Raw genomic sequence first — 14,835 nt, 5'->3', positions numbered from 1 at the left:
AAAATTGATGATTTCGCGAAAGAAAATACTTGGTGGGACAATTATGCGTAGAAGTACAACGATGGGACAAACAGACTTGGTGTTGTTTTCAATGAGTTTCCGAACAAAGTACTAAATTTTATGTGGGTAATTCTCTACCAACTCACACGAAATCGGGAAAAGTTGCCCCTCTTCGATTTGCGTGAAACTTTGTCCTAAGGGGTAACTTTTGTCCCTGATCACGAATCCGAGGTCCGTTTTTTGATATCTCGTGACGGAGGGGCGGTACGACCCCTTCCATTTTGAACATGCGAAAAAGAGGTGTTTTTCAATAATTTGCAGCCTGAAACGGTGATGAGATAGAAATTTGGTGTCAAAGGGACTTTTATGTAAAATTAGACGCCCGATTTGATGGCGTACTCAGAATTCCGAAAAACGTATTTTCATCGAAAAACACTAAAAAGTTTTAAAAATTCTCCCATTTTCCGTTACTCGACTGTAAAATTTTGGAACATGTCATTTTATGGGAAATTTCATGTACTTTTCGAATCTACATTGTCCCAGAAGGGTCATTTTTTCATTTAGAACAAAATTTTCATTTTAAAATTTCGTGTTTTTTCTAACTTTGCAGGGTTATTTTTTAGAGTGTAACAATGTTCTACAAAGTTGTAGAGCAGACAATTACAAAAATGTTGATATATAGACATAAGGGGTTTGCTTATAAACATCACAAGTTATCGCGATTTTACGAAAAAAAGTTTTGAAAAAGTTACTTTTTGCGTTTCTCTTTGTTTCGTCGTCCGTGTCTGTCGCGGGTGACCATGAACGGCCATGATCGATGACGACCAACTTTTTCAAAACTTTTTTTCGTAAAATCGCGATAACTCGTGATGTTTATAAGCAAACCCCTTATGTCTATATATCAACATTTTTGTAATTGTCTGCTCTACAACTTTGTAGAACATTGTTACACTCTAAAAAATAACCCTGCAAAGTTAGAAAAAACACGAAATTTTAAAATGAAAATTTTGTTCTAAATGAAAAATGACCCTTCTGGGACAATGTAGATTCGAAAAGTACATGAAATTTCCCATAAAATGACATGTTCCAAAATTTTTTACAGTCGAGTAACGGAAAATGGGAGAATTTTTAAAACTTTTTTAGTGTTTTTTTCGATGAAAATACGTTTTTCGGAATTCTGAGTACGCCATCAAATCGGGCGTCTAATTTTACATAAAAGTCCCTTTGACACCAAATTTCTATCTCATCACCGTTTCAGGCTGCAAATTATTGAAAACACTTTTTCGCATGTTCAAAATGGAAGGGTCGTACCGCCCTCCGTCACGAGATATCAAAAAACGGACCTCGGATTCGTGATCAGGGACAAAAGTTACCCCTTAGGACAAAGTTTCACGCAAATCGAAGAGGGGTCGGGGCAACTGCTGTGTGAGTTGGCGGAGAATTACCCATGTGTTTTTCGGAAAGTACACGTCAAAATAAACCTAAAAATGAATCTTCAGATTTTCCGGAATTGGTTCCAGAGTGGCCAAAGTTGTCGTAAGAACCTTCCTTGGACTTATACGAACCCAACGCAACAAAGATCACCTCGATCTGACGCTCCGTGCTGAACTGATTCGCGTTCGAACAAAACCGTCGAAATTTTTTATGTATATAGATTGAAGTTATGTGTAAATATATATAGTCAATTCCTTTTTTTTGCACCTGAGAAATTGTATGCTTATTTATTGTAAATCTTGAAATAAAGTCCTATTGATCAAATCTTATATAATTGTTTATTACGTTATAAGGTCAATACAAACTTTGTATAATGTTTTGTTGGACTCGTCATCATAATTTTCTTAAAATTAGTGAATACAAAACATAAAGCTGAAAACTTAAATTTTCATTCAAAACAAAAAAAAACTGGTACAATCGATTTTAAACTATCAGGAATACATTTTAAAACTTTTGTTTTTAATTTTTTGATCAAATATGATACTTAGCGGGTTTTTATTGGAATTGAATTTTGGGACCAGAATTCAGAAAAAAATACGTCTAACTTTTGGAAAAAATACATTCTTAAGTATTTAGTATATTTTTAACAGTAACATATTGACCAAAGAAACAATATTTTAACTTGCGAACCATTTTGGAAATTGCAAGTTAATTTACGCAGATGACCTCAAGTTATTCACAACCATCGAGAGCCTTGCTGATTGTTACGTTCTCCAATCGCACATTGATGCCTTCGCTGAATGGTGTCGCCTTAATCGCATGACATTAAGCATCGAAAAGTGCATGGTCATCTCATTCCATCGCAAAACGAAACGGCACGTTTTCACATTCGACTACACACTCCTCAACCAGCCCATACAGCGAGTCGATTGCGTGAAGGATTTAGGAGCCTTGCTCGATTTTAACTTGACATTTCGCCAGCAGCAAGCATCATCTACCCGTGAGTTCGACGATCCCGCTTGCCTTCGTACTCTGTATTATGCTCTCGTACGATCCCATCTGGAAACCTCCTGTATTATCTGGGCACCTTACCATCAGAACTGGATCGACAGGATCGAACGTATTCAGCGAAAGTTCGTCTGATTTGCTGCTAGAAACTTTAACTGGCGTGACCCTTCAAATCTTCCCCCGTATGAACACAGATGCGAGCTGCTGGGGTTGATGACGCTCGAGAACAGACGGAAGCTGTCGAAAGCCATGTTTGCTGCCAAGCTGCTCACGGGTGAACTGGACTGTCCTAACCTTCTCGAACAACTAGGCGCCGCAGTTCAAGCTAGATCTCTTCGTACTCGCAGCGGATTTTTGCATCGTACGTTCAGCACTACCGAGTACATGCGACACTCGCCTTTCCGTTCGATGTGTTCGATATTCAACGATTTCTTCGACTTGTTCGAGTTTGGAGAATCAACTACATCATTTCGAACTAAACTAACATCGAGACTAAGCATCAGGGGACGACGTGACAACGCCGGGGAGAATGAACGTCCTCGTCGATCTACCAGGTGATTACCGTTCCTTAAGTTATGCTCTACATTCAGTATTCTACCGGACCTTTTTTTTGTAGGTGGTGATGATCGTGCATTCGTCGTTTAGCGTTTTCTGTTTAGTGTTTACATGCTGTTTTTTTATGACTTGACCATTTTGTACTATATTGTAAAGCGAACAAACAACAACAAAACTTCATTAAGACCATGTGGTCGGATGATTTTAATAAATAAATAAATTCAATATATATTTATATTTAATATCGCGAGCCGCCCGTGAAACACCAATTAAATATTCGGAAACTTGTAATACTAAACATACTTTTGCACAATAGTAACTAAATGTGTTCCAGTCTTCAAGTGTTAACTAAATATACATCTATATATTAATCCCTTCCAGTAAATTTCCTTATAAGGTTAAACATAAGGGTAATTCTCCGCCAACTCACACAGCAGTTGCCCCGACCCTTCTTCGATTTGCATGAAACTTTGTCGTAAGGGGTAACTTTTGTCCCTGATCACGAATCCGAGGTCCATTTTTGATATCTTATGTTGGAGGGGCGGTACGACCTCTTTCATTTTTGAACATGTGAAAAAAGAGGTTTTTTTCAATAATTTGCAGCCTGAAACGATGATGAGATAGAAATTCGGTGTCAAAGGGACTTTTATGTAAAATAAGACGCTCGATTTGATGGCGTACTCAGAATTCCGAAAAAACGTATTTTTCATCGAAAAAAAAACACTAAAAAAGTTTTAAAAATTCTCCATCCCCGTTACTCGACTGCAAAAATTTTTGGAACATGTAGTTTTATGGGAAATTTAATGTACTTTTCGAATCTTCATTGACCCAGAAGGGTCATTTTTTCATTTAAAACAAAAATTTTCATTTTAAAATTTCGTGTTTTTTCTAACTTAGCAGGGTTATTTTTAAAAAAATTAAAAACATTCTTGCGCAAACGTAAATTTTCATTCAATTCGATGCTTGCTAGGTAGTAGAGACTCAAGAAAGATTAATTTTAATTTTTGTAATGATGTTTATCTCCTTATTTTTTATTTTATGAAAATAATTTTCTTAAAAATGAAGTACCCTCGTGATTATCGATAAAAAATTTTATACATCCCCTAAAGTGCAGTCTACAAAACAATAAACAATAATGTTTGACTTCTTTTAAAATCAGAATGTTGCAGAATTGGGTCCGTAATTTTGACAATTTTATAACAAAAAGTCATCAACTACCTTGGTTGCTGTACCCTTAATCTTTAAGAATTTCAAGAATTTAAAAAAATGATCATATAAATTAAAAACAATAACTAATCTCCCATCACTGGTCAATCGTTGCGTTACGCTAACTACGCCGACATAACCTCAAAAAAAAGGATGGGAGGGGCCAGGTGCTGAAATACCTGACCGGAAGCCGCAACGGAGGGGGGATGAAAAGTTGTGAGTGTTTGCCTGCGAGCGCAAATCTGACAGCGGGGGCTTCACCCACACATTACAACGAGGCACCTCAGTCTCAGTGTTGAGTCCCTTTCTGAATGAGGCAGGTAGGTGCGAAAAAAAAGCAGACGAACTTTCGCTGAATACGTTCGATCCTGTCGATCCAGTTCTGATGGTAAGGTGCCCAGATAATACAGGAGGTTTCCAGATGGGATCGTACGAGAGCATAATACAGAGTACGAAGGCAAGCGGGATCGTCTAACTCACGGGTAGCTCGGAACATGAAGCCGAGTTGGCGATTAACCTTTTCGATGACTGATGCTTGCTGCTGGCGAAATGTCAAGTTAAAATCGAGCAAGGCTCCTAAATCCTTCACGCAATCGACTCGCTGTATGGGCTGGTTGAGGGGTTTTTGCACACGGAAACCACATTGTTTTTACAAGGGAAAAAGGAGGGAAGGGGTTTGCTTTTCACACTTCGCTTAGCCCCTGCGAGCCAGTCAGTCAAATTTAATAAGACGTTAAAATTGTCGGAATTAATGGGAAAAGCTCACCGGAGGAGTTTGTGTTTGTGGTTTAGGGTTTTGGGTCCATCAACAACGGATGCTCTCTGGATCGGCTCTCTGGCAGAGCTTTTCGAGGGAAAAGTTTGTCTTTTGAAAAGATAGATTTGTTAGCTGAGCGAAATGAAACTAAACTTTGTCACTAAGCTCTCGCACGATGAAAATAGTGGTCATTTGAAGTTGATGTGTGGTTTTGACGAAAGTAATAGTTTTAATGGATTTGCCTGCTGGTTGCAAACTTTTGATTCCAATGTTAATATTATTTTTGCAACTATCTGACTGTAACGAAAATCTAAAAAATCTTTTAAACACTGAATCTCCATCATTCTTGTGCTGTGCTATAAAACAAATAAAACTCATTGGTCAAAATGAAAATTAATCTTTGGTCTGCCTTTTACACACCCTTCCGGGCAGCGGATTTGGTCCCTACATACAAAGTTTCCAATAAGTTACCATCACGTTCTTTCACCCCACATGTCGGGAAAATCTTTCCAACGCACACACACACATACACGTCCGAAAGCTGTCGGATGTTGGGCGGTGATTAATTAGTTTCTCAATACCCTAGTACTTTCACACCCTGGCCCGAAGCCACACCCAGCTCGAGATCCGGATGGATATTAGAATTCTGCCATAGAAGCGGAAACTTTGCCCGTTGCTGTTGATGGCTCGACCCGGCGTAGATTGATTTCATGGTGGCAGCGGCATCGGAATTTAACACTGTGGGTTATTTTCAAGTGGTTTGGAAAAAAATTTAAACGTCAAGTTATCAAAAACATTAGACGAATCAGCTTAAAATGGTTATGATTAAAATTGCCAATATAAAAAGTGCGCCTGGAGACTTTCTCGATTAACAATATCATAAATTCTTGAAAAAAACAAAAAAAATGTTATAAAATATTTAAAAAAACAAATATTTGAATAATCTTAAATTAAACATTTTTGAATATCTCATGTTAAGAAATTTCATAATATAAATATTCAAAATATCAATCAATCAATTTATTTAAATATAAAAAATAAGAAATTAAAAAAATGCATTCAAAACATTAAAAATTCAGGGATTCAATAATCTTAAAAATTAAAAATTATTAATTTTAAAAATGCTTAAGGCCGTTGCAAATATTTTTCAAAGTTTATGTCGCCCCCCCTTCAAAATCGGTTCGAGAAATCAGGGGGCAAAAAAAATATTTTTTCAAGAAACTTCAACATTTCAAAGGAAATAGAAGTCTTACCAACTGAAAACAATAAGAAATGTATTTTCCTGCATTCAAAATCATATTTAGCATGTCTGGGATCGATCAAAAATATTTTCAATTTTTGTGAAAATCCAATGTACAGCACCGCAAAAAGTTTTTTTTCGGCGAAAAACAAAATCTCTTCGATAGGTACTTGCAAATTTTGAACACTAATGATTGCAAAACAACTGGGCAGGTGTAAAATGCATTTTAAAACACGTTTTTCATTCAAATATTGAGACCATGGCTTGTAATTTCAATTTTTATTTTTTTATTTTTTTGCCCCCACCTCAACTCCGACCATAGTCAAGGGACATAAACTTCAAAAAATATTTGCAACGGACTAACTCAAAAATAAAAAAAAAATACTTAAGGAAAAATAAAAAGCACAAAAATAAAACATATTAAAAAACTGAAATTGCACAAATTTAAAAAAAAGCATTCAGACATTATGAATTTCCAAAATTTTAAAATCTAACGATTTGGAAATTAAAAAATTATCAAGACTTAATTCTTAAACAACAAAGATAAAATAATGAAAAAGTTAAAAAATTAAAAGATTCTCAAAATTAACACAGTTTAATAAAAAAATTGGAAGATGTTTTTATTATTATGAAATTAATTTAAAATAAATAATATTAAAAGAGTTTAATTTTTTAAATCCAAGTGTTTTTATTTAAATTTAAGTATTTAGAAAAATGCAGAAATAAGAAAACAGAAAGCTTCTCAATCTCAATTTCAAAACCTTGAAATAAAATATTTGAAAAACATTTCTATCCAAAAACTTAAAAAGAATTTTAAAATCAGATTTGAACGTAGATCGGAAGAAACTAAAAACTACATTTAAAAAAACGCTCAAGAAGTGGAATGGGTCAATAATAATTTTATTTTCTGGCAAAAAATAATCCAAAATTCAAAAATCATAAATTAAAACCTTTTTTTTTGTTGCAATTTTTCTATAATTGTAGAAAAAAAATGTTCTGAAATCCTGAATATCAAAAATTTCAAATATTCAAAATAAAACAAATAATCAAAAGAAACTTTAAATTTCAAAAATTAAAAATTGTGAGGAATCAATTTTTTTATAATTTTGTTACTTAAAAACGAAAAGTTTGATAATTAAGGAAATAAAAAAAATATGCTGGCAAACACAATGTTTCAAACATAAAACAAACAAAATATAGAACATTTCAAAATGCAGAAATTCTTCAAAATAAGGATTTAGACATTTCAAAATTCTAACTTTGAAATGTCTCAATCCTTATTTTTAGAAAATTCTTCATTTTTTAATTTGTCTATTTTTTTAAAATATATACATTTTTCAAACTTTTCATTTTTGAATTAATTTGATAAACAAAAAATTTAAAAAAAATCTTTACATTTTTAATTTCTTAAATTTTATGTTTCTTTGTTTGAGAATTTTTTAATTTTTGAAATTTTTGAAATTTTTGAAATTCTGGATTTCAGAACATATTTTTTTTTTATTTCTACAAGTATAGAATATTTATACTTTAAACTTAAAAAAAAGGTTTTTCATTTATGATTTTTTTAATTTTGATAATTTTTTTACACTCTATCTAAATTATTGTAAAGTAAAAAAGTTGAATTTACGCCTTGCAACTTACAACATTAAACAACATTTTGCTATTTGAGAGAAAATTATAATCAGCAGAGCCTAGACAGTAGAATAGCAATATCGATTTTTTGATATTTCCTAGCACTTTGACAATTTTTGTGGCAACGTCACTTTTTTTAAAACGATTTTGAATAAACATAAAATTGAGACTTGGTTTCTCTCTAATAAGCCAATTTCTTGTAAGAAAGAGTACGCTTATAAAGAGCAAAACTTTATTAGATTTCGTTGAGAGATGATTTTTCCTGAAAAATAAAATGAAATAATGATTCATAGCATGAATTTAATTTGTGTCTTAATAATCAAGTTTTCTTACACACTGTGCATTGCTGGTGTGGATACAATTTTGACCAACTCTAAGGATCGAAACTTTAATTAATGACAGTCGGAAGGGTTGCTTGGCTGAGGTTGGAGGAAGTCGGAATTAAGCTGGAGCTTTTGTGTCAAATCGCGAAGCCTCACTCCACCCACTATCGATGGGTAACTTACTGGCGTAGAAGTAAGGAGTGTGGGAGTATCGTAAAATACTTTTTTGCGGGGTGTCAGCTCCAACCCTGGTCTTTACCCCGTCCAATTGATCAATCACTTTCACACTTGATAAAACCCCAAAGTTGTCAGGCTTTAAATCGTTCACGGGGGAGGTTGTAGGGTTAAGCGAAGGAGATCTTTCGCCCCTCTCAGTTGATAACGAGGCCATAAAGTTCTTCAACCCCGCCGTCGTCTTCTCGGAGATTTGCCCTACTGGCTGGGTGTCCGTGTTGTGTCAAGTGTCGGTTTTATATTATCAATCCATCAGCTATCAAATTTTCACCGCCTCTCCACCCTCTTTGAAACATCAAGCCCTCGAGAAGTGCACCAAAGTGTCACGTCACGTGGGGCCGGTGCGTGGCGCTTCAGGCTGCTGCATGTGACACTTTCCCTGGAAATCAGTTTGATCTGATTGGCCATCGATCAAAATTGCAATCAGAGCGGTGGTTTATGGCTAAAAGGGAAAGGGCGGCGAGCGATTCAATTACACTGAGCGGTTAGGGTGGCGCGATCTGGTCGGTGCAAATCAATTGCGGATGCACTTTAAGTGATAATCAGAACGTAATTTCCGAGTCAATTATTGCTTTTGTGGGAATTGAACAAAAAATGGTTTCATTTTATTATGCAATTTAACAGTAATTCCGGAATCAAATTATTGTTTCGATTTTTTTTTCATAATTTGCACCTTATTTTAGCGTTTTGGATTCATGCTTGTTTATTAGTTTGTCTATCAATTCGTCGTTGTCGTGTTATCTTGTATCACAATGCCTCACCTTTTGACCTTCACAGATCCCCACAATTCGATTTCAATCCTGAGATATTCAATAAAACTCGGCAAAAAGCGTGCATTGTTGTCTCTCTTCATATGGAAAGAAGTCTTGTCGTGCAATTTTGACACACCCCGAAAGTTGCTGTAAGTCCGACAACTGACCAAAGGGATTTCAGGTCAGAACGCGTTTGACACACATACTTGCCCAACAACCGTAAACATTTGTAAGTATAACTTGGGACTCCGGCAATTAAATTCAACCAAACTTCATGACAATGACAAGTTTTGCCAATTTTTAATAAACTGATGTTTTAAATCATATCAGGGTATCGATACAAAACGTACAAATTCTCTACGATATTGGTTTTTTTCTTTCATTTAAATTTTAGTATTTTTTAATCCGGCTGAAACTTTTGTGGTACCTTCGGCATGCCGTAAGAAGCCATTTTGCATCATTAGTTTGCCCAAATAATTTTCCATACAAATTTGGAAGAAATTTTTTGATCGATTTGGTGTCTTCAGCAAAGTTGTAGGTATAGATAAGGACTACACTGAAAAAAAAAAAAATACACAGCAGAGCAATTCTCTACGAAATCTGTCTTCGGTATGCCCAAAGAAGCCATTTAGCATCATTAGTTTGTCCATATTATTTTCCATACAAATTTGGCAGCTGTCCATACAAAAACGATGTATGAAAATTAAAAAATCTGTATCTTTTGAAGGAATTTTTTGATCGATTTGGTGTCCTGGGCAAAGCTGTAGGTATGGATTTGGACTACATTGAAAAAAAAAAAATGATACACGTTAAAAAAATCTTGGTGATTTTTTATTTAACTTTTTGTCACTAGCACTTGATTTGCAAAAGAAACACTATTTTTAAGTTTTTTCATTTTTTGATATGTTTTAGAGGACATCAAATGCCAACTTTTCCGATTGTATGGAAAATTCTTTGGACAAACTAATGAAGCAAAATGGCTTCTTTGGGCACACCGAAGGCATCAAAAAAGTTTCAGTCGGATTAAAAAATACAAAAAAAAAATGAATAACCGAAATCTGAGAGAACTGCTCAGCAACTAATGGTTCGATTTTCAATGTTAAAATATGAAACATTCGTGAAATTTTCCGATCTTTTCGAAAACAATATTTTCAAAACATTCAAAAGGGCGTAATATTTTAAAATGTTAGTTTTGATTAAAAAAATTAAAATACTAATATTAATATTAAACGGAACATGGTGATGATTTGGAAATTTGGTGTCAAAGGGAACTTTTATGTATATATGTATATAGGTCGTTAGATTTGGTGACGTACACAGAATTTCGAAAATATGTTATTTTCATCGAAAAAAAAAAATTGTCAAGAATTCTGCCATTTTTCTTAACTTAACTGTTTATTTTTTTTTTTGCAAAAATGTCATTTAATGGAAAATGTAAAGTTCTTTTCAAATCTGCAATAACCCAAACTAGATTTATAAAAAAAACTCACCGTCCGTTCGTGGGCAGCGGAAATCCGTCCAGCGTCCAGGCGATCTGTGGCGTCGGATTACCCTGGGCCGAACACTTGAGTGACACGGCCGGCCCCGGCTGCAGGGTCTGCTCGATAAAGCTGTACACCAGGGATGGCGGGGCGTCTGAAAAAGGGATAAACGGGAAAAGAAGCGAAATGGTGAACCTCAGAATAAACATAGACATAATAACACACACAGAAAGTCCACAGACCGCAAAATGCCGGAAATGGTACAATAGGGTGGTGCACTTTGATGAAGATCAAAATTTTGAAAACATGTCGTTGGTTGAAAATTCAATTGCTTCTTTGAAAATTAATATTTTTTTCATAAAAGCAAAAGAATGATGATCCTTCCTAATCACCACCGACCTAGGAGTTCGTGCAGACTTTCCGGACCGCAGCCATTTCCAGCACCGTAAAGCCGCCCGGAAGGGGATGCCAGCGCGGAACCCAAGAACAGCGATTTACGAGAGAACTGGCTGATAATTAATTTGTAGTTGAGTAATTTTGCTCCGTGAAGCTGTTTCCGAGTGGAAAATTTTTCTAGATTTTTTTACTCGGTCCCTCTTTTTAGTTTGCGGGAGGGGGTTTTGGGATTGTGGTTTCGACTGGGAGCTGCCGAGGTGCCGCTAATGCCCTTTTATATGCTCTTCGACCGAAAAATTATCATCATTAAGATGCTACCAGCACCGGGCGTGAATTAGGGTTTCGGGTTGAGGTCGAGGAACGAAATTTGAAATTTTATATAAACACGTTATTATATTGCCCTTGGTGGTTTCCCTGCGAAATGGGGGAAGGCTCGGAAAATTATGTGACTTTGCGGTGTAATTTTGGGGTTCTTTATTCTTTCGGGGATTATCTCAGGGTTTTTTTCGCTCTCTTAATCTAGGTGGACTTTAATTGCCACTGGAATTTAACTATCCTATTCGAATTTTGATATCTTGAGTACCAAGCAGCAAACTGTATTCTACCTTTGTCTAATTTTTTTTAAATGCCTGGACATTCGCAAATTATTTTTAAAAAACTTTCTCAAAAATTGTAAATTGTTTGGATAAACTGTAAAAAAATCCGTTTTTTATGGAAAGCAACAGGGTATTCGCTACAGAGAAGTTACCTTAGAATTTCAAAATATACGAAAAAAATACGAACCGTTACGGTGCAGAATAGAATCGACAGTTTTCCCTTGGTAGTCTAGGTGTTGCGGACCATTTCAGAATCTCATTACCCGTTTAATAACCGAAGGCGCTTTATGGTTAATTAAGTTGGATGTTGTTGTTTATTTAAATTGGATTTCATTAAAATTAGATAAATAAACAAAACCAAAACTAAGGGGATGTTTGCTTTCGGGGAACTTTTAGGGAGCTTTCTGACGGCCTGACTCCAACTTTTGTATTTGTATTTGTGTGGTGGCGTTTAGCCAGGATAAACGAGGCCACCAACTGGGGAAAGGACAAGAAAACGATTAGTACACACTCCTGTGTGTGGGTTTTTTTTTAAAATATTTGTCTGGCTGTGTTTCAGGGATTATGCAGTGCACAAACACACGTAAACACAAACAGGGCCAAATTGGCTTTCCCTGGCCTGAGGATCGAGAAGGAGGTGTTGCTCGAGGTTGGATCCCATCCGAGAAGAGGGGGGGTGGAGAAAATGATAAAATCTCAATCGACTCTCGAATGGGGTCTGTGAGGGAAATGGCTGGCGGTGGGCCAAGCGAACCGTATTGACCCTATTTTGTGCATCGTTTTTTTTCTCTCTGGATGGTACTAATTCGGAATGGCAGGCGGCCCAGAAACCATTTAGTTTGGGCAGAGCGGGGCCAATTAGTTTTGTTTTGAAATTGTCGGTTGGAAGGTAATTAGGATTACTGATAAGGATAGCAGTGTGATTGCATAATTATGCCACGAGAAGTAGGATTAAGATTTAATCTTGCTCCCTCTAGCAGCATTTCCCCTCGGAAGGCACGCCGGCGAATAAGTTACTCACCTCCCAGCTGCAGCTCGGCGCTCGCCTGGAACGAATCTCCCTCCTGGCGGCGCACCACGCACTGGTACATGCCCTTGTCCTCGCGGGTCACACCCGTAACCTGCAGCGTGTCGCCGACCCGGCCCGAGCTGGGCAGCTGCCGGCCGTCCTTGAACCAGGTGATGTGCTGGGGGCCCGCGTTGATTCCGTTCGTCGTAACCAGACACCGGAACTCGGCCGTGCCGCCCATGTGAACACTTAGCACGTTTGGGGATATCTCAACATGAATCGGCGTCGAGACGGCCAGCCGCAGGTCAGCGCTGGCCTCGCCGCCGGCATTTGCCGCCGAACACTTGTACACGCCGCCGTCCTCGCTGGTGACCGCCTCGATGGCCAGCACCGGGCCGAGCAGTCGTATCCGGGCGCCGGACGATACCGAAATCGGTTCCGGCCCGTTGTGGGTGTACCATCTGGAAGAAAGATTATAGGGTTGAAGACTTAGTAGACTGACGCAAAACTTATTGTAATGACCATGTCTTGATTAGTGTTTTCAATATGTTTCAATTGTACTTTGAATAGTTATGCATTTCTTCAAACATGCTAGCACGGTCATTAAGAAAAAAAATCTTTTTAAAATGCTCTACAAAAATGTACAGAAGACGATTACAAAATTTTTGATATATGTACATAAAGGGTTTGCTTAAGGCTTAGTGAATTTTCACGCTCGCCTCTACCCGTTCCTCTTTTTCTAATCAAAGCAAGCTAAAGAGAGAAAGGGATGGCAAGGCATCAGCGTGAAAATTCACTAAGACTACTTATAACCATCACGTCTCATTGTTTCGTCGTCCGTATCTGTCGCGGGTGACGATGAACGGCCATGATCGAGACAACTAACTTTTTCAAAACTTATTTGAACTTAATAAAAAATTAGAAATGGTCACTCATGGTCACTATTTTTAAAAATCGAAAAACTGCAAAAATATCGCTAAAATAAAACTATCGGTGGCTGTATCTTGAAAACGAACCCTTTATCATTGCAAATTCAATTTTACATAAAAAATGACCATACTTCTCTATGGCTCAAAAGTTGCGGGTTTTTGTCCCCTAAAACAAATCAAAAAATCTTGAATATAAAAAAATACGTATTTTGGGAAATTGAGTTATTGCAAAAAAAAAGTTAATAAAAAAATCGGCAATTTTTTTTCCATGTACCTATTTTTTCTCAACAATACCTACAACTTTCCCGAAGTCACCAAATTGATTAGAAAATTCACTCAAAAGTTTCAAATGTTTGAATGTTTACGTACCATTTTTGTATGGACAGCTGCTAAAATTGTATGGAGGCTTGTATGGGTGAATCAATGGCACAAAACAGCTTTTTTGGTCATAGGGAAGGTCCTTACAAAGTTTGAGCCAAATAGCCAAATAAAGACTACATTCTGAACAGGGAGAATAATTTATAGAAAACTTTAAAGAAATTTAAAATGGACCCTCAATAATGTCTTGTTTAAATAAATGTATATAAAAAAAGAAAATCTTAATAAAAAATTAAGGTAAAAAAAATCTAGACAGCCAGTGAGCATTTTGACGGTTGAGTGTACCCGTTATTTGTGGGCCCAGTAGGCCTGAGATAAAGGCCTTCGATATTATCCAGCCAAAAATTTGAAAATTAGTTTAAATTAATGTAGTCTTTGCCTTGTTTCGCTTTATAACGACAAAATAAGCATCCTAAAATTATTTTCTTGAAAAGCTTATCTAGAGATATGCCATTTTCAAATATTATTCTAGAACAGTTGAAGGGAGCATGCCATGAAAGCCGCCACGAAAAAAAAAATCCCATACGAATTTTGAGTTGCGTTTTTCACGGAAGAGCTTCGATGAGGCCTACATTACAGAGCAGGGGTAAATAACACGGGAATACCAAATTTTGGTATTACTTGGGCAAATAACAGAGACTAAAATGTGCCCTTGGTTGCCCAGTAATAGATGGTAAAATACCATGAAACCATACCAAAATCTTGTATGTGGAAGGGCACAACAATACCAAACCATGTTATTCCAAGGGTAAAATAATACCACAAAATAAAACCATTTCAATACCAAGTTGAGGTCTTCTGGATTTTTGAACATTGCTTGAATACCAAAACTTGGTATTACCATGGTTTTATTTTTAGGTATTCCCGCGCCCTTGGAAAATCAGATTTTGGTATTCCTGTGGTCT

At 36.3% G+C, this 14,835-nt stretch overlaps 1 protein-coding gene across 11 annotated transcripts in view; it reads right to left on the bottom strand.

Annotated features, from left to right (window-relative positions):
* LOC6038871 (Down syndrome cell adhesion molecule-like protein Dscam2) overlaps positions 1-14,835 on the bottom strand; it is an 82,237-nt gene that overhangs the window by 38,110 nt on the left and 29,292 nt on the right. For all 11 annotated transcript variants that reach the window (XM_038258945.1, XM_038258948.1, XM_038258947.1 and 8 more), the window contains exons 5-6: positions 12,636-13,084; positions 10,632-10,776 (exon numbers count right to left, since the gene is read on the bottom strand). In XM_038258945.1, the coding sequence (XP_038114873.1) occupies positions 10,632-10,776; positions 12,636-13,084 (594 nt within the window). The remainder of the gene's footprint in view (positions 1-10,631; positions 10,777-12,635; positions 13,085-14,835) is intronic.

The sequence above is a fragment of the Culex quinquefasciatus genome, chromosome 3 (genome assembly GCF_015732765.1).
Source record: "Culex quinquefasciatus strain JHB chromosome 3, VPISU_Cqui_1.0_pri_paternal, whole genome shotgun sequence".
NCBI classification, from domain to species: domain Eukaryota; kingdom Metazoa; phylum Arthropoda; class Insecta; order Diptera; family Culicidae; genus Culex; species Culex quinquefasciatus.
The sequence above is the reverse complement of the archived record's forward strand: the minus strand, read 5'-3'. Positions and strand labels throughout refer to the sequence as shown.